Source organism: Onychostruthus taczanowskii, unplaced genomic scaffold, assembly GCF_017590055.1.
Source record: "Onychostruthus taczanowskii isolate IOZ18803 unplaced genomic scaffold, ASM1759005v1 scaffold118, whole genome shotgun sequence".
Lineage (NCBI taxonomy): Eukaryota > Metazoa > Chordata > Aves > Passeriformes > Passeridae > Onychostruthus > Onychostruthus taczanowskii.
This window is the reverse complement of record NW_024498329.1, coordinates 455230-475610: the sequence shown is the minus strand read 5'-3', so window position 1 is coordinate 475610 and position 20381 is coordinate 455230. Positions and strand designations below refer to the sequence as shown.

Below are 20381 nucleotides of genomic sequence, written 5' to 3'. Positions count from 1 at the left end.
ATCTTTTCTGCTAATATTATTTTAACCTTAAAAAACTTAAAGTTCATTGCAAGTATGAAAAGCCATGAACTCTGTTACAGATGGCTTACTTCAATTTTCTCTATAGAAATACACTTTACATGTTTGGATTCTTTTAGGCAAGTTATTTATATAATTTTATTGTCACTTGTAAAAGCATACATTCTGTCCCAAAGTAATTTCAACAGAGTATTTCTCAAGGGAATTACAGAACAGACATTTATCAGGAAGGATTTGCAAGGCATGCAGAAAATAACTGATCACAAGGAACTTTTCAGCACGTTCTTCAAGTTTTTGTTCTCACGTTGCTGTTACATGGAAAAGTACTATATTCAAATAACCACATACAAAGGGTTTACATTTTTATAGTGAGGAAAAGTGGGAAGACAGATTTCAAATGCATACTAAAGGCCAGATACTTTTAAAAAAAGATAGTCTTCAGCTTTTATCTTAATGTCTTTATATTATAGACTTCTGGGAATTACATTAGAAAAGTGAATTTTCTTTATTGAGACAATTTCTTTTTTGTGACAATTCCTTATTCACAAGTCTGAGATCAGTAATGTTTGTCAGCTCAATGTCTATAATTGACTTTTTCTGGAGACATTTGAGTGATGCTGTATAAATGCAGGGACCTGCTTCTCTCTAGCTCTGGTGCATGGTTGGGTGTTTTCCTTCCAGCCTGTGTGAAGATTGATCAGTAGAAGACTCTGGGCAGGTGGTGAGTCAGGACTGTGGTAGTGCAGCAATACATTCCCTGAAAGCTAACCTAGATAGGTAGGTTAACCTAGATGTCCTGTAGATAAATTTTACTGAAATCAGTTGTCAGTCTGTAATAAGAAATGTCTGTCATATTTGTAGTTTTGAGACTTGAGTGTCTCTGCTTCTGACCTGCTTTATAGCATCTCAGTTCTGTGGATGTATTTGTATACCATTGCAACTAAAAATACAGAAATTTGAGCAATTGGAGGTTTTGCAGATCAGATAAAGGAGTTTCCTGGCATTTGCTGTGACTTGAGACTGCTAAATAATTTAGCATTTAAAAGGTGAATGAAATGCAAAGAAGCACAACAGCATCAACAAGACAAGACTTGGAATGGCAATTTATTGAAAGAATAGAGAAGTGTCAAATCAGTGAAACAGTTGATAACAGTTGCTTTTTGGGTGTTGAATGTAGAGGGAGGTTGCAAGTGTGTGAACTACTGCAGCAGTTATTCAGGTAGGGCTTGAGTATCACTGCAGAGATGGTTTCATGCTGCTGGTGGCAGGAGTGTTAGTTGGTGATTCATAATCCAGCTTTGGCACAGAATGTCTCTTCAATTTTTCATGTAGTGCTGACTATTTCTTTTAAGATGTAAAGCCCTTTTGTCATGCAGATAACAATATATCCTCTGTCAGGCTAGAAATGAGAACTTCCTTTGCTCATAGGCGATGAAGGGCTTGATGTTGCAATATCTTCTTGGTCCCTCAGTCATCTGTCCCTATCATCTTGTGAAAGTGGTCATTTTGCTGTGACTTCCACTTGAAGGACAGATTGAACAAGTGGACTGGTTACTGGAGTGGCAAACACAGCAGCCCTGAGCTGAGCTTTCTTTTTTTTTTTTTTTTTTTTTTTTTTTTTTTTTTTTTTAAGAAAAAGAACGTGCTGAAAGCTGCTACTGAGTTAAACCTACTTGAAATTGCTGGAAGTTGGATTCTGTGAAGTGAGCCTAATGTGGGACTTCTCTTGGAAATGGCAGCTTGTCATTGTTTTTTAGTTTGTTGAAATGGTTTCAGTTGTTTATTGTACTCAGACTTGAGAGTAACCCTGACCTTAATTCAAAGGCTGAGGGAGTCTTTGATTAAGGTCAGTATTGGAAGTCCAGCTCTAGCTTCACAAATCGGAGACAAGATCCTGGATTCCTCTAAGGTTGTTCTTGATGGATTTTCTGGTTAATAGATGAATAAAGTGAAAGCTTTCTCTCTGTTCCTCTGCTCTTTTATTCTCCTGTCCCTCCAGCTTTGTCAGGACTGGGGGAGGTGGTGTCTGATACACCTGTGTTCCTGTTGTCTGATACACCTGTGTTCCTGTTGTCTCATACACCTGTGTTCCTGTTGTCTGATACACCTGTGTTCCTGTTGTCTCATACACCTGTGTTCCTGTTGTCTCATACACCTGTGTTCCTGTTGTCTCATACACCTGTGTTCCTGTGGCCACTGTAAGGGCTTTTTCACCTGCTTTTGTCCTGTCTTCCATCAATCACTGTCTGTGTCCCGAGAATAAGCAGTGCTTATTTCTTCAGCTCTTGGTAACCTTCCTAGTAAAAAACCAAAGCAGTTGAGGGCCTTTGATTATTTAAATCAGTGTTGATCAGCATTTGAGCCAGACAGTGTAGCGTGGTGTCTGCCGTAAAGATGACCTTCACCTTGGTTTTGAGTAGGTGTTGGGATCAAACGATCTCTAGAAGCCACTCCTAGTCTAAACTTGGAATCACTAAATTTGAATGATACAAGAGATGTATTTCTTCATTTGTGGGAGTAGGTTTAATTCAGTATAGCAGAAAATGTGGACCTTTCTCACATTATTTCCTTTTTTTCCCCTTCAGCTGGACAGAGGCAACTGACAAAGAAACTGTGGTGACTAGACATGTGCTTGGCTGGGGGGTCTTAATTAGCAAAACTAGTTGGAATCTTCAGATTTTTTTTTTTTGTATGCTTAGGAGATATTTATGTGTAAAATGTGTAACTATTGGGTGATGTCAGCGAGTGTTATTGAGAAAGGCATTTTAAATAGGAATACAAATGAGTTCATGCTGATTAAGACACGGATACTTGAGTAGAAGAAAATTTCATTGTGAAGTGAATGAATGTTTTTGCTTCTTGTTAATTGAACTGTTAGCTGTAAATGAAATACACTTCCATTGTCAAAAGCCACAATTTTTACAAACTGAAATTTCAAATAGGGTTTCCTATTCAGCTTGGTTACTTGGCACAGTTTCAAATAATAAACTGCTTGTTTCCTGCATGCTAAACTCCAAGACCTGGGCTTGCTGTGCTGTGTGTGGGGGGTGTTAAGTAGGGATTGGGGCAGTATCTTCTGTCAGGCTTCTTTATTTACACAGTGTAACCTGCTCTGAGGCTTCCTCATTGCTGTTCCTGATCAGGCAGCAGTGAGATTGGTGACCTGTGTTTTGGGGATGTCCTCATGGCTCAAGTGTGTGCTGCTCACAGCAGCCAGGTAAGGCTTCCCTCAAACCTAACGCTTCCTTCTGTTTGTTCTGTCATGAAAAACAAAGCTCAGCTGAGATGTGAACTGAACCTGCTGAATTCTTTTTGGTGATCTTACCGTGGAGCTTTGGAATGCTGTGGCCATATTTTGTCTGGTGTTATACATAGATGACCCTTTCTAGAGGTCAGGAAACAGTTCCAGGGTGGGAATTAGCTGTTTTGGGAGACTGCTAAAGACCAGGAAAAACAAGCTTCCATTACTGTAATAAATGTTTTATCTTGGGACATCTATAAGCTTAAATGTGATTGAAGTTTTCATAAAATCTGAAGACCGTTTACTTTTAAAAATATAATGTGTAAAAAGCAGTATCATGCCTTTTTGCCTTTGTTTTGGGAGGTGTAGGGAGAAGCAAATTATAAATGAGTGCTTTTTCAGAGGAGTCTTTAAATGAAAAGGCAGTGCTGGTGACTGAGAGGGTAGTTGTCTAACTCAGAAAGCTCTTGAGCTAACTTTGGGGATTCAATGTGGTATTTGATCCTCAGCTAATCTGTGTACTTACTTCTAACAGAGTGCAGAAGGTAATCAAAGAATGTAACTTCTCTGTGCTTGCACTTCTGTTGTAAAATGTTTAGGCTCCACAAATCAAAAAAGACAGTAGTGCCTGAACTCTTGTTTTCCACCTGTTGGTTTTGTCTGTTTCTGCTCAAGGCAATGAACTTCAGGTTATGGCATTATACTGAGGTGAAATCCGTGTTGTAACACTTTTGAAAATAGAAATGTTTTTCCACTTTCCCACTGTTTAATGCTGTGTAAACCAGAGTTGCTGACCTTTTGCAAGGACTTTAGTTCTTATTTCTCTTTGCAGTAAGAATTGCATGATATGTATTCAGGTCAGAGTCTCAGCACGACTTAGGATGTCAGAAACCAAGCAAAGCCTAACAGTTAGTTGAGATGTCCAAAATAAAGGTTAAGATTTGTAGTGCTTCAGAGTTTGTTTCTGAAGTTTGGTTGTATTAGCTTTGGGAGATTTCCTTTATGACCTTTAAACCAGCTGTGCATTTCTGCCCCTATATTGGGATAATATTTCTGCTTTAGCTCAGAGGAACCTTATTTACTTAACAAATATATATAGAAATGAAACCATCTAAAGAAACGTGAAAGCAGTATAAATCTGCTGTTTGCTAAATATGGTAAATACTCAAACCTGAATGCCAGATATCTTTCAGAACACTTGTAACTAAACATAAATTAGGAATCCTTCCAAGTGCAAGTGCTTGAAGACGCAGTGTTGTACAAGACCTCCATCTTCATGTCTGTTCAATCATCAACCTGTTTGAAAAGATTTACATTCTCTTTTAGGGCTAAAGTTATTGAGTGCTTTGATCAACTCTATTTTTCAAAGCTTGTGCATGTTTCCCACCTGCAATTTCCTGTTTCCAGCATATGAGGAGCAGCTGTGGAAGAGCAGATTAAGTCTTGGACGTGCTTTTCCCAGGTTCTTCTTTGCTCTTTGGCTCCCAGCCCTAGACAGTGCTACTCTGTCTTGAGGGTTTTCCCTCACCTTGTTTGCCTTCTTGCCTGTTAGGACAGGAGATGCACAAAGAAGAGGCTGCAGGAGGAGGTTCACCACTGCTCTCAGAGCAGTTTCTTTGGACTACTGGAGACGGTCTGAGGTGCAGTATTACAAATGTTTGGCTGTTGTTCCAAACACTCGGCCTAGGGTATTTAGGCACACTGCTGGCATGCTTTTTTCTCAATGCTACTTCAGCTTCTAAATGAACTACTTTCATTACCTATGCTACAGGTGTTCCAAAAATGTGCCCTCTGCCTGCATATTCCCATCCCTCACATGCATCTCTGGATCTCTTATGTATTGCTTAGCACTGGAGAACAGTCAGACCACTCCAGTGGCTTTATGCTTTTGTTGGTTTTTTCCCTTGTTTTCCATTCATGATGCTAACTGTTGTCTTTTCCTCTTGTTTTTGGATGAAGATGAGTATAGGGAAAGCTTTATTCTAACTTGTCTACATTCTGCTGTTGATTTAAGTTGATTCTTTTATGAAGCCATGGAAGTACTGTGGTTTTGTATGATTTTAAAATTTCTGCAAGCTCTCCCTTTGGTGCTGAGAGGAGTGTCCTGGAATGTGCCTAGTTTAGAGCACAAAGTTTGTCTTTTTATATTTTCCTGAATTTTTGTTATTAGTGTAGTCTTTTCCTCTCGTATCCATTTTAGCACATTTTGTCTGTGAACTCAGACAGTTTTCAAATCTTGTTAACAGTGGTCAAAGAATCTGACTGCTATTCCTGGAGAGGATGCTTTGGCAGGACTGGGCTGCCTTTTCTGTTTCTTTTCTTTTCAGGAATCCAGACAAGGTTTTGTAAGCAGTGTCCACTCATGTATTGATGCTTACATGAACCTCTTGTCTGTTCTTTTGTGCTCACTGTCCTCATTAGTTTTTCCGTCAGTGTGTTTCCAAGGCCTTTACAATTTGTACCCTGTGATACCAATGGTACCATGTGGGACTGCAAGAAGAGCCTTGGCTGAAAAGGGATTTTGGTTCACTTCATGCAATGTCCCTCCAAACTTTAATTTCTGATAGATATTAAACTATTACCAGAGTTTCAGGGCCAGATTGGAAACAAACAGCCCAACCCAGTTCTTCACTATTCTTGCTATTAGAAAGTATTTGCTAACAGCAGTTCTATTGTTCAGATTTATATGCCTGTTCTCTTGCATAACTAAGGCTATCTAATATTATGATTTGTTCTACATGATGGGTTTGAGGGTTCAAACTCACTTTTATGTTGGAATAAAATGCCATACTTGTTTTATGTTGTATGGCAACAGCAAGAAAATAAGAAAAGAATGTATGGAAGCTGACATGTCATATTTTTTTCTAAAGATGGATCTTCTCTGAAAACAGGCAGAATGAGTTGCTTGTTTTGTGTGAGAATCACTGACTCTTCCCACACTTCATTTCCTCTAACCTTTGTCCCTGTACCCATATCAGTGCATTTAAAATATCCAGTTCCATGCTGTCTTTGTGGCTTTTGAGGTCAGAGTAGATGCTTTTGTGTTGGGTCATGATGCCTGTGGTGAGTCATTCTTTTAAGTGTATACTCAATCTCCTTCTCAGTGCATTCTCACATCCAAAGTATTCGACCCCATATTCTGTAAATGGCCATAATGACTTGTTTTGATGGGTATGTGCACGAAAAATTCCAATCTGTATTCCTCTGTGGCAGCAGCCAGAGCTTCCTCTTGCAGAATATAAGTGAGCTTGGAGTATATGTTCTACTCCTCTACAACTTCTTGTTGAATAAAGCTTTGAGGAAGAGCAAAAGTGCTAAAATAGCTTTAAAACTGCTTTACAATCTCATCAGGTATATGCAATTCTCAATTATTTTATTTTCAAGTATGTGACTTTGCATTTCACTGGCCAGTCCCAATCAGGGTTCCTTGACATTCAGTTATCTCTAGTTCAGAATACTTGTTTGGCATTCTAAATCAAAGTATTCCTCAAGCATTAATTAATACTGTTTCTTATTTCACTGGTGTGATGCTGGTAAATGTTTGAACTGGGTAAACACCATGAAAAACTTCAGTCTGTTCATTTACATTTTTTAATAAACTGCTTTGCTTATGGCACTTTCATGTTTGCATTGCACAAACAGTGAGTGATTGAGTCTTACAGACATAAATTAGCAGAGGAATGGAGCTCCAGTTTTGAAGGGAAGTGGCCTCTGCTCACTGCTGGGGAGGGCTGGGTGGTTTTGGATGCTGGGCTTTGGGAAGTGTCTGTGCTCCAGGCACCGTTTGTGACACTGGAGCTGCTGCTTGTGGGGTATTATGGGTGCCCCTTGTACCTTCTTAATGGGAAAGGAGCTGTTGGACAACTTTGTCCTGTGAAATACGAGGTCCTCAGCTCCCAGAGGAGTTTTCAAGTGGCAGAGCAGGTGAAGAAGTAGACTGAATTGCCTATAGTAAGTGGAAATCCAGAAGACATTTCTCTGAGCAGATTACAAAACCCGCTCCCATCCCTGGTGGTCATCTATTGGACTTACTTTAGGTAGAGTGATTAATGAAAAATAAAAATTCTCAAGATTTTTGAGATTTATTTTTTGGGATCTCAATGGTTTCTGTTTTCTCATATGAGATCTGTAACACGAGAATTAAATTAATTTTGCAGAATTGTATTTGTTAATGGTTTTAGTTTAAATGGCAATTGATGCTATCATGAACAAAGTTAATTCAGAATAAAATGAACTATCCTAATTCATAGGTATGTAATACCTGCAGTGAAGGGCTAGATAGCAAAGCATTCCCTCTGGATACCAGAGGTAACCACAGTTACTGGTTTTAGCTATCCAGGGATCTATAGCACAATTAGTCTTCATCTCTTTGTGGACTTTTGTTTTCCCTGAAGTGATCTAAAAGCTGGTTTATTGGTAATGCAACATTTCACTCATGTATTTGAAGGGAGAGAATCAATGTGGGGCTCCTCTTGCCTTTGTCTGGATAGTAGAATAAACCTTTCCTGTGGCTTTTATTCCAGAAATCAGCAAGGTTTTATATATATATATATGAGAGATGTCTTGTATGTGTCTCATCCGAAAGCTTTTATATAAATAAGAGCAGACTGCAGAATTGAACACTTGTGTTTTTAAACTACATGTTTGCAGATGTTTGACTGCTGTTTCTAAGGTCAGAGGATGAATAGCTTTGTTAGTGTTTGCTGCAAAGACCCAATTAAACTAAGCATAAACCTAAGCTTTACAGCTTTCCCTTCTTTCCTTAAGCTGCTTGGAAATGCAATGGAACTCTGGATTTTTTTCCTACAGGTCTCTATTTTGATCTGTAGTGTTTCTTTGTTTTTACTGGCAAGAAGTAAAAATAAAAGCAGTTGGCTATTCTCTAGTATGTATTTTCTGACAAAAAAATTTTTTTTACAGAAAAACCTTCGTCCCATTAGGTTGAGCTTGCAATTTTCCTACTTACAAAAACCTTTGTCTAATGAGTTGCCTGTAGGGAAGAAGTCAAATCTGATTTTTTGCAGTGAAGAATTTTAGATATTATGCTCCTGCTACAGCTTGATGGAAGAAAAGGCTGTGTCAGGGGGATCTGAACTTCCTCTGACAGCTCCAAAAGCATTGTGATTTTAATAGGAAATGGACTTACTTCAGTTTTGTTTCTGATTTTCTTGTTTCTTGTTTCTTTCTGTGGAAAGGCAGAGGAAGTGTTGGTCCTGTGGGTTTTTCTCTCAGTGAATCATCTGAATTTAGATTGTTTGCATTCTGAAGTGCTTGGATTCTGATGCTGAGATAAGGAATACTGTGACTCTTCTGTGATGTAGCAGATGATTATTTTTTTGTAATCTGTTAGCCTCTGAATGGTAAAATTTGGACATATTTACTCCGGCAAAGGGGGATGAGAGGCTTGAGGAGAAAAATTCTCCACTCAGCAGTAACATTTCTAAAACTAGAGCTGGTGATGAGGTAATTGGAACTCCTGCAGTGTTTTATAATCAGCCTGTAAGTTGGATTTCTGATGCTGACTTCATATTTAAATATGCTTAACTGTAATAAATACTCTTACCTTGTAATTGGATAGCTAAAGAGTTTAGTGCTTTATTTTTTTATTGTTCATAAGATTATCTGTTGTAATGTGGCCATTGAAAAGGAAACATTAAGGGCTGTTCTCCCTTTTCCCAGTGTTCAGGGGCATCTTAGGCTCGGCCTGGCCTCGGGATGAGAAGGAAGTCAGTGTGCATGTGCCGGTGACTTATTGGTGACCAGGGCTGTGCCCGGCCCTGTCCCTCCCGGTGTGACTGCACAGGCGGTGGGGTTGTGTGGGAGCAGTGACCGCTGTGGGTGTGCGGTGGTCGCCGTGCCCGGCCCTGCAGGAGGCTGCAGCGGGGTGAGCCCGGCGGGCCGGGGGAGCAGTGACCGCTGTGGGTGTGCGGTGGTCGCTGTGCCGGGCCCTGCAGGAGGCTGCAGCGGGGTGAGCCCGGCGGGCCCGGGGGAGCAGTGACCGCTGTGGGTGTGCGGTGGTCGCCGTGCCCGGCCCTGCAGGAGGCTGCAGCGGGGTGAGCCCTGCGGGCCCGGGGGAGCCTGTGGGAGCAGTGACCGCTGTGGGTGTGCGGTGAGCGCTGTGCCCGGCCCTGCAGGAGGCTGCAGCGGGGCGAGCCCGGGGGAGGCAGGGCTGCCTGCAGCTGCCTCCTGGCGCACAGCAGTGCGGCTGGGCGCTGCTCAGGGGTCTGCTGGATAGAATTGTTGGCACATTTTAAATGGCATTTTTGCTGTTCCTGATGCTTTGACGAAAAGGTTGACTGTGGTAAATTTTCCCCTTCATTTACAGCACTTATAAAAGGACCTTGAACTTTGTCATGTCCTTACATGTGCTGCCCTACAGGAGTGCTGTGAGCAGTAATGTGGAAAAGTGAGTCATTCTGTCTAGCTCGAGCCGTGGATTTGTTCTCACCCTGATTTTAAAGCTACCCGCTTCTGAGTTTTCCTCTCTGCCGTACAAATGTGATTAGAAATTTGATCATATGGTAGCTTTCAGTCTATGCAAAATGTAACTTGGCTACTTTAGTACTAGAATAATAATTACATATCATAGCCTACAAAAGGTAATGTAAGAAGAAATTAAGAAAGGTTATTTAAACCATATTCTGGTTTTGAATGGTGTTTAATTACCCAATGTTTGATCCTTGATGTGTGTAGTAGCACTTAGATCTTTATGCTGTAAAAGTTTTGCTGTCGTTTCCTGAGTAATTCTGTCAGACCATATTGGTACATTCTGTACAGTTTTGTATAAGTATGATCTCTGTGGCATGCAACCAAAGTGTCTAACTGAAAAATATAAACTAAAAGTTACAAAATACTGATGTCCATTTTCTGTGTCATGATGTCATGATTGATCAGGGAAGAGAGGGAAAGGAAAAGATAAATTAAGCCACATTTTTGATAATGTAGGATTTTTTCTATGCTCATATAGAGGTTTAATTAATGCTAGTGAATGTGTTAGTTGAACCTTTGAAATGCTGTCAAATACTGCTGTAAATGAATGAATCAGTCTCTCCATTCATGTGTAGCTGGTTGCTTTCTTGAGCCAACACAGCCAGCAGTGTAGCAGTACAGTGAACCCAGAGCTGCTCCAGTTTGAATTGGTTTTATTTGGAGGAGATGCTTCCCTGCATTGAACTGTAGGGCTGGTAGGGTTTGGGGTTTAATTGCAGTTTCAGTTTTGTTTTTGCACTTGGGTAGATGTAGTTAAAAAATGAAAAGAGGGTGTTTGAGTGAGCCACTGGAAAACTAATTGTACATTGTTTCTGTTGCCTTGAATTTAGTTAAAGTTTAGTTTCAATAAATATGGAGCTCTGCAATGGGGTGGAAACTTAAGTGGATCATGATTTTGGAGCAGAGGTATGGGGAGGCTATCCCTGAGAAATGGGACTGAAAGGCTTGTGTAGGGTTCCCATCTGCTCTCAGGAAGTTTTAGAGCAACTGTTTTTGGTTTTTTTTCTTACTCTCTGGAACTGATTAGAAGCTGTTATAAATTCACTGATGTTACTTTTTCTTTAGAATGTGGGTCAGCATCATCTGAAAGAGTTACTGTCTAAAGCATATGGGTTAAATAAAAAAAGTGTATGTTCTCCTGGCTTCCTGTGTTTGTGTTCTGTTTATATGTTGTTAAGGTTGGTGTCCAGCTGCCTCCCTGCAGTTTGAAAGTGAGCTTGGGCCAGATGTGAGCAGACAGATCAGGACCTGGTGAGAAGGTCACAGTGGGCATAATTGTTCAGGCTTCCTTTTTTAAAAATCATAATTTAGAATTTTTGACTGATGAATATTGTGCACCATGGAGCAGAACTTAATTTCCCTCTTAGATGATAGCCACATGAAGTGATTTATGTTGTATGTTTAGAAGCTGTGCTTAAACAGCTTCCTGGGCAGTGAAGAGCATAATTTTCAAATCAGTTGAGTTTTCAGATTTCTTGTGATACATAAAGTCCCAGCCTTTATGTAGTTTCTTTTCGATGAGTATAGGTCCTTATCCATGTGTGAGGAAGTACTGTTTGCACTGCCTTCTTTAAGGATTAAAATCCTATTTGTTTCACCAGAGTATCTCACTACTTTTCCTCACAGCATTATATTGTTTGAGTTGTCTTTCTTTTCCAGTTGTCAGAGATGCTGGTATTTGAAAAAACCCATAATGTGGAGTTGTGATTCATAGAACTGCAGATGTTGCTTGGAAGGGACATCTGGAGGGAGGTCATCTTAGTCCAGCCTCCTACTCAGAGCAAGACTATTGCCAACACTAGTTTAGGTCAGTTACAGCTTTTAGCATTTAAAATCTGCCAGGATAGACTCCACCTCTCTGAGAACACATCCTGGTGTCCAGCCTGAACCTGCAAAACCAGTATAGCTGGGGACAGTTTGGTTCTGTCCTCTCTGCCACTTCCACCCAGTACCTTTAGGCTCCATTAGATTGGCCCTTGGCCCCTGTGCCAGACTGAGCAAGCCCATTTCCCTCACCATCCTTTACAGTCCAGCTGCTTCAGATCCCTGAGTATCTTGGGAGCCCTTTGCTGCTCAGTCTCCAGCTGTGCCACAGCTCTAGGGCTGAGTCCCCAAAACTGTACCCAGTCCCTGGTTTGTAGTGGCAGGGCAGGAATTCAGTTTCTTCACTCGTGAGTGAGCCTTGCCTGTACATGAGTAAAGGTTTTCCTCTGCTAGAGATCAATGTCTGTACCACCTAGGAGTAGTCTGCTTAGCTTTAATTATTTTCCAGATGAGGAATCAGGATGATGGGATGCTTAAGGGTGGTCTAAGGATCTCAGCAGCTGCAAAAGCAGAAGAGAAATGGGTGAATGTCATCCATGTTGTACTTGTGATGGAGATCTGCAAAATCTGTGAGATGCAAGAAGCAGTGACCTCTGTCTGTAGAAAACATCTATCTTTAGAACTGGGGTGGGATGTGGGAAAACTCATCTAATATTCAAAACATGGAGCAGGATTTTATTCTCAGATCACTTGGATTTCAGTGCTGGGTGGAAAGCACCAACCCAGGAGAAAGCAGTACAGGGTGATAGCCCTCCTCAGTCCCTCAAGGCCCAAAGCCCAGGTGTTCTGGATGAAAGGGACAGCAGTAATTGAGTGGAGTATCTGCTGCTCATCAAAGGTGACTCTGAAACTGAAGGAACAGGAATTTAAGTAGTATGGCTCTTCAAAATGGCCTGGACTGGCAGCTCATAATTGTAGAGTGAGTTTATTAAGGCTTTTTTTTGGGGTTTTTTCACTAAAATACAACAGTTTTGTATTTTAGTAAGGAAGGGGATAAATTAATTAAGCTTTGGATTTCATCTCTCACCTTAAATTCCCATGACAGGCAAGGTTACAAGTGTTGGAACTACTTCTAATTTTGGGGTGGTTTGTATTCAATGAGAAATACACAGTCCTTAAACCATTTGTTTCAGCAACCGTTCTGTGGGATTGAAGGTACTCTAAATAGCTGTGTTCTCAACAGCACACACAGATTAATTGTGAAAATCTGGGCAAGAAATTATTAGTGCAATCTTAATTTGAAACTTCTGGGGGGGACTTGGTTTCAGTTTTCTTCTGGGGTCAACACAAACCTCTGGTGAAGGTTGCACCATGAGGAATGATCAGGCAGGTGGACTGGAAGAGCAGGATCTACCTACCTGTGTGCTGAGTATGGTGAATGAGGGTTTGTTTTGAGGGATAAAATAGAACTGCAGGGATTTCCAGCAGCACTGGCACTGGCACAGGGCTCAGTTAAAATGGAAACTCGGAACTGAAGTGTCATTTATGGTCCTTGTTTTCTGTCCCTAAGCACATCTGCCCACAGGATCTGTCCTGAAGCCAGTCAGCTGGGACTGGCCAATTGGTTCATGGGATAAAAAATTCCTGGTGTGTTATGATGCTTGAATTGGAGGACTGCTGAAGGGAAACAATTGCATAGTTAACCTTTTTTACCTTTGGTTTTTTTCCCCAGAGGTATGGAGAACTTGGTAGCTGGCTCCAATCTTCCTCCACTTTTTACAGATGAGGATGGATCTAAGGAAGGTGCTGAAATTAATGTAACTGGGTAAGTTACTCCTTTTTTACCTTCAGCTGGTACATACTATCTCTGCACTTGTCAGGGAAATTGTTTCAGTGGGAGGAGGGCATTCTGAGTAATTTTTAAAAATAAGAGAAATAAACCTGATGGAATTCAATTTTGCAATTTTTCAATTCCAATTCCCTTGGCCTTGATAGAAGATCACAGGACTCTGTTTGGGAGAAACCAGAACTCTTCTGACCTGATGGAAGTAGTCACAAACTGCTCTTTAGTAACTCTTAGCTTTAAAAGGTAAATCCCTAGGATTTCAGTCTTAAGAAAGTGACATTATGAGGACAGAGAGGGAGGAAGTATCTGTTGGCCATAGTGACCTCTGCTAAGTAAATGATTTCAATTAAAGATATCATCAATGTTCATCAGTGATCTCTGAAACTGATGTCTGAAACTGATCACTGACACTGATATCTCATTTTGTCAGTCTGACTCTGCTTTTGGAAACTGCAGCAATGGCCTCTTAAAATCACATTGCCAAGAGAAGTTTTCTTTTAAGAATACATGGAATTTTTGCTGTGTTTTGAAAATTGAAGCTTCTTTTCTGTTTTGCAAAGCACCAAACAGTAAAATTCAGACTTTGCAGTCAGGTAAAGCCCTGTAAAAATGAATGTGAACACTTTGACTCTTAAGTGGGTCTGAATTTGGATTTACTTATCTGGGACTTCAAACTTGTTGGTGCCAAATTAGGTCCATGTTCAAATTAGGCTTGTGTTTAAGAGGTATTAGTGTTTTGGCTGAGCTTTCATTAGTGTTTGCTGCAAATGGCTGCATCACATGAAGATTCTCCTGTAGGTGCAGTTTAAAGAGCTTCTCTGCTAAGGGGGAATGGAGAGGAAAATTGAAATACTCTTCATAACCCTAACATTGAATCCAGAGCTGTGTTGTTCCTGTTCTTTTTGACACATACCAAATATAATTAACTTATGGGATGGTGTCTGCTCTGTTCCCTTGGTCCCTCTCTAATTGTCAGTAATGTGAGCTCAATCTGCTGTCTCAAAGTCAGCCATGGATCTCTGCAGCCCTTTTTTCTTCACCAGTAATTATGTCATAATTGCTGATTGTAGTGAGTAGTGAAAATATGCTGTTCTCTCTGAAGACAGATATTCCCATGGGCATTCAAATAACAGTTCTGTTAATACACATCAAATTTTTATAGCTGTATTCTACATTAATAGGAACAGTTATTTTGAATATTTAAAATTTGCCATAGACATGAGTGGCTTTAAACTGGAATAAATGAGCAAAGGAGACTTGAAGCATACCCTGCTGTTAAAGGAATTTTCATGAATGTAACTGGGTAAGGCCAAGTATTCCTTAGTCTCAGGAAGGGTTTAGAATCTGAGATGAGTCCAAAAATCTTACATTAATTTGCCTACTGAGCACAGGGCTCAGAATGTCCAGGGGGTTGTTGCCCCAAAATGTGTGTTCAGCAGTGTCACTCTACCTTCAGAAGTATTTCTGCACGTTTACTCTTCTTTTTTGCCTGCAGACATCTTGCCCTTTTTCGGAGTAAGCTACATTGATTGCAGCTCTTGCAGCAAACTAAATTATGGCCATTCTGGAGCCTGTTGGGACCTAGTCATGATTGTGTTTAGATACCCATGTGTATGAACAGGAGAGTGTGTGGAATGAAGTTCAATCCAAGATCATACCCAATCACAGATCTCTACATGTATTTGTGGAGAAACAGATTAAACACATCCAGAAAGGTGTATCTTGGTTGATGATGAAACTTTTAATTTCAAATTCCTTATGGTACTTTGGAAGAAGGATAGATTCACGCTGTCTGGTTTCTGATGCAAACATTCACTTTCCTGCAAGTTGTTTGTGCGATCAAATGCTTCACTAAAAGTGAAACAAAATGCCACTTTAAAAATCAAACTGGGTCTGAAAGTCCATGGGAGCTGTGGTAGTTATAGTGGTTGCTTGGATGGAACAGCCAGTTCTTCAAAAATCACTTCTACATCCCATTTTTCTTGCTAGTGTGAGAATGAATATATTTGCAACATTTTTGCATGTTTCAGAAGATTAGGGAGGAAGTGATTTAGGAATGATGATTAAATTTTTTGTTCTCCACTTCTGTGCTTTTTCAGATTAGCTAATTCGGAGAGTTCATTCAGTGGTGGAACTTCACAGCCTGTGAATAACCCAGATTTGGTGGAGGACTTGTCACAGGCTCAGCAGCAGCAAAATGAGTCTTCAAATGCTGCTGAAACCACTGAGCAGAAGCCTGAGGAGGAGGTGAGATGAAATAATAGTAACTTTTCAATGAAGCAAAGGCATGGACTTTTGTCATTATATTGTCTTACTTGCTCAGATTTAATTTTTAACAGGATCACAAATTTTTGTCCATTTGCCATGTTCATCTTCTGATTCCCTAATTTTCTCCTGTGTTGCACAGCTGCACACAGATAGCTGGCAGTTGGAATATGCAGAGAGCAGCACATGGGTCTCAGCTTTGCCAGAAGGGCCCACAAGCTGCTGCTGCATTCAGAAGACTGAATGTTCAGCTGCCACAACTTATCTTCTCTCTTGTGAGCCAGCAAAGTGAGACCACTGTAATGTACTGGTAGTAACTGAGGTCTTGAAAATCAGTATGTTTTTGCTGCTTTAGACTATACCTTGTGTACCATCCAACACTGATTTTTGGTGAGTAAATCAAGAAGGACCTGAAGTTGGACTAGGTAGTGGTTTTGGGGTTTTCTGTTTTGGTTTTTTTTTTTTTTTTTTTTTTTTGACACATGTATTTGATATTCTTCCTTGTAGTTTGTTTTCAGCTGTGAGGTCCTTTTTAATTAAGCAATAAAATTCCAGGAGGGAAACAAAAAGTAACATGATGGCAGGAACATGTTGAAGTGGGGAAAGAGTAGAAGTACAGAAAATAGTTGTATGTACACAGCATTAGAAAATAGTATTGTCCAGAGCTTGCTGTAGAAATAGTTTGAAGCCAAGAGGATGGGTGATAATTATGTTATTCCTGTGAATCACAAGCATGCCCCAGACACATTTTACAATATTCCCTCCTTTGGAGTTTGTTTGTTGCTCCATATTGGAGGTGGTTACTGGGAAAGATGAGAGTAGAAAAGCCTGTATATGGTCTTTCCAGTCACATTTTGGGCACACTGTGCATGAAGGACAAAGATCCAAAAGGTGCAAAATAACTAGTTATCAATTATTAACTAGTACACAAAATCCCTCCAGAAAACCTATTGAAGTAAATGACTTGCAGGGGAGGGTATGTGAGGGTGAGAATAACTAAAACCAAGCAAACAAGTAATAAAAGAATATTTGCAGTTGCGTTAGTTGAGATGATCATGCTGTAGATTATCAGTCCCTGTGATTTTACAGTCAGAAGTTGATGCCAATGTTATTTTGTTGTCCCTGTGGACTAGGAGAAACTGTAAGCTACTTTTCACAGTGAGACTCGTTTGGCTTTGTTTAGACAAAAGTCGGGATAGCTCTGAAGTAGGGTTTGAAACCTGCATCCGTGGGGAGGATTGCAGCCATGTGCTCCTGATGAAGCTGTTTATTCCTTCCACAGGTGTGGTTATTTTCACTCAGCCTGAATTACCTTCCGTTTTCATCTTGCAGCAGCAAAGAACCAAACGAGGAGGCTGGGCCAAAGGGAGGAAGAGGAAGAAACCCCTGCGGGACAGCAATGCCCCCAAATCCCCCCTCACCGGGTACGTGCGGTTCATGAACGAGCGCAGGGAGCAGCTGCGGGCGAAGCGGCCGGAGGTGCCTTTCCCAGAGATCACCAGGATGCTGGGCAATGAGTGGAGCAAGCTGCCCCCTGAGGAGAAGCGGGTACCACTGCACTTCCTTGTCCTTGCTGCTACATGGGAATGTTGTTTAGTGAGGAGGGTGACACAGACTGTTCTTTGAAATCATGTTTAGGAGGATATTTCCAAATGAGGGCCACAGGTTCACGTGATGAGCCCTGGCAGGGCCATGGTGTCTCCTCCAGGGGTGACTTGAGAGCTGTATCCTCTAGGTAAGGCAAGAATGCATCCAGAATGGGGACAGTGCTCTAATGAGACATCCCCCAGTTGTGTGATCCCTCTGGATGTAACTCTGCTGTACCAACTCAGATACATTTGAGACTTGTAAGGCCAAAGTCTTGGGGTGTGGTGCCTCCTGTCTGGGGGTCCTGTGGCCTTCTGCACTATCTGACAAGTGAATTAAGCTCAAGGCCATGTTTGGGCTGTTTTTTAGGACCTTCTGGAGTGAACCTGTTAATGGGTTAATTGCTAATGGATGTCATACTGTCCACTGTTGATTGCCAGTTGGACATTACTGCAAAGCAGTTTTTAAATCACAGTGTTCCTGAATGCTCTCATACAAATTTGATCTTCATATTTGAACTGTGGAAAATACCTTAAGGGTGTAATGAAAAATGAGATGACACAAAAAACCAAGATTTCCTTTTATTGCTTTTTTGCTAAGCTTGTAGAATACCACTTACAGAGATGATATAAAATGGTGCATAGGCACTATGATTGAACCATAATGGAAAATATGTGGCAAGACAAAGCAGTAGATTTGGTACCAGGGATAGTGAGAATGATGTTGCTTAGAGAAAAGTCAGGATTGCTGCTATATAAGGTTGGAAATTTACATCCATGGAGAGGATGTCTTGTGGTGATGAAAATGTCTGCTGGGAGAGAAGGGAAAAAAAGACATCTGCCCTTCTGTCCCCTGCACTTTAACATATTCTCATCATGTCTCAGGCAGAGTTTTAACCTGAAAAAGGAAATTGAATTCAAATCTCTATTCTAAATGCTGCTTTTTAAATCCCCTAGGAATCTATCCTTGAGTAAAGCTGTAAGTTTCTAACTCAGAGCAGGTCAAGTGAAGACTGCTGAGCCCTTTCAGCAATACATTGCTGGAGGTGGAAAAAAAGAATTAATATCTTACAGACAAATAACATGTCCAAAAGCAATGCCAACCCAAAAGCATCACCAAATTTGTACCTCAATCCAGAATGTTACTACTCCTCGGAAGGGTCAAAACTGTGTTGCAAAGGTATGGAAATCATAACTTGTATGTACTGTCATGATTACTTAAAGAGAATACCAGGTGACTAAGGTTCACTGATTTAATTCTTACATTCATTGAATTTTAAACTCATTTGGAAAAAAAAAATTGGGAAGGCAACTTTTTTCCTGAAAGGATCCCATTAATAAGCATTGTGACCATTCAGTAAGTGTTTTTGAGTTCATCAGTTTCCCTATAGAATTTTCCAGCTAAGCTCATTCTGTCATGCAGATGTGTGGAATACCTTTAGGCTAATAAAAAAAGGCTTCTGCTAACCAAAATGCAGATGGATTATATAAATTTTAAAAAGTTTTCTATTAAACAAAATGCAGATAGATTATATCAATTAAAACCAGGCTCTTCTGTCTTTACACTGCTCTTTGCAATAGCTGTGGTGTTTTGTTCACCTCTCAGATGTGCCAAATGTATTTTTGTCTGTGGGGTATGAAAACAAGTGTGTATTTGGAACTCCACTGTTCTGGGTCTGAACCATAAAGCATCATTGATCTATCATCTGCTAAGATGTTAGTGTTTGGCAGCACTTCCTCCTGGCCACAGAACAGGAATTCTGAAGTGCTTGGTCTGTAACATGTAGGTAATGTTCAGTTGAGTAGAGTAGTTTAGTGCAAGTTAATCCTAGGCCTAGCAAAAAATATTAAGAGAATAGTTATTACAAAAAAAGAGAGAGAAAATGGGACACCAGAGTACAGTGATTTTATCCAGAGATCTTATGTCTTTGCACCTCATTGTTTCTTCACTCCTTTCCTGTTGGCATAGGTGAAATGGATCAGCACTTCATTTGCCAAGTTGTTTTTCTTCCCTTCCTCCCGAAAGGGAGGAAACTCCCTGAACCCCTGGGACTTTTTTGTTTCAGCGCTACCTGGATGAAGCAGACAGAGATAAGGAGCGTTACATGCGGGAGCTGGAGCAGTATCAGAAGACTGAAGCCTACAAAGTCTTTAGCAGGAAAGCACAGGACAGACAAAAAGGCAAATCACACAGACAAGGTATTAAATGAGACAAAAGTAGCCCAGGCAGTCAGGCAGTCTGACACTCCTTGAAAGTCTTGGATTTAAAGGCTGGTTAAAAAGTGAATGTGTTCTTTCTATGGCATTTACCTCAGTTGTGTGTAAAGGGAATTAGATTTATCTGTATTTAACTGTGTCTAGATTGTGTTGGAGGATATGCTTTAAGAGCTTCAAAGTTAGACACAGCTTTTCTGTGGCTTTGTGGGAGAGCTGCACAAGTCTGTCTAGAATTGTTGTGTAATTGGGGTTGTGTAGCTGCCTTAATTCTTTGCTTCTTGTTTTCTTAAATTTTGTTTATTTTGAGAGACTTCTTGCTTGTTTTCTTTTTCAGATGGAGCAAGACAGCCAGCTCATGATCATGAGGTAAACCTCTTAATTCTGCATTTACATCAGTGGGTAGACTTTCAGGTGAAAAAAAACTTACAGTGAAGTCAAAACCCAGTTTATCAGAACTTGAGTGTGAATTCTTCCTCTTCCTAATGCAGCTTTTGAAAAGTTAGAAATGACTGAGTATGCTTACTCTCACTGGTATAACAAAACTAAATTTGATGAGTCTTGGGCAAGTACAAATGATAGATGGAATGGAGCATAGGATACACTTAAAGCATTGGTCTGTTTTGTTATGCAATGTTATGAACTTAAAAATAGTGTGAGACCTCCATAAGCCTGCCAAGTCAGCACCTTTAGGTGGCTGTTGTCAGGTACTGATTTTTTGCAGTAACACAAATGCTTGTGGCTTCCTTGAGAAGAAAATGGGTAAAGCAACCAAATAATTGGAAAATCTCTGGCTTAAGCCTCCTCCTGCCCTCTCTTGCCCTCTGCATATGTAAATATTGGAAAAGAGTGATAATATCTGGAGGTAGAGCTCATCAAGTACAGCACAGGCATCTTACCACAAATCTTGTGTGTCCTGGCTGACTGTGGTTTCTCTCTCCTTGAAACACTGTGGCTT

The 20381-nt window shown here is 40.5% G+C and overlaps 1 protein-coding gene across 2 annotated transcripts in view; it reads left to right on the top strand.

Moving 5' to 3' along the window:
• Positions 1-20381, top strand: part of HMG20A (high mobility group 20A) — a 39146-nt gene that overhangs the window by 8263 nt on the left and 10502 nt on the right. For both annotated transcript variants that reach the window (XM_041427669.1, XM_041427670.1), the window contains 5 exons: positions 13245-13337; positions 15458-15605; positions 16956-17171; positions 19276-19408; positions 19761-19792. In XM_041427669.1, the coding sequence (XP_041283603.1) occupies positions 13249-13337; positions 15458-15605; positions 16956-17171; positions 19276-19408; positions 19761-19792 (618 nt within the window). In that variant the 5' untranslated portion in view covers positions 13245-13248. The remainder of the gene's footprint in view (positions 1-13244; positions 13338-15457; positions 15606-16955; positions 17172-19275; positions 19409-19760; positions 19793-20381) is intronic.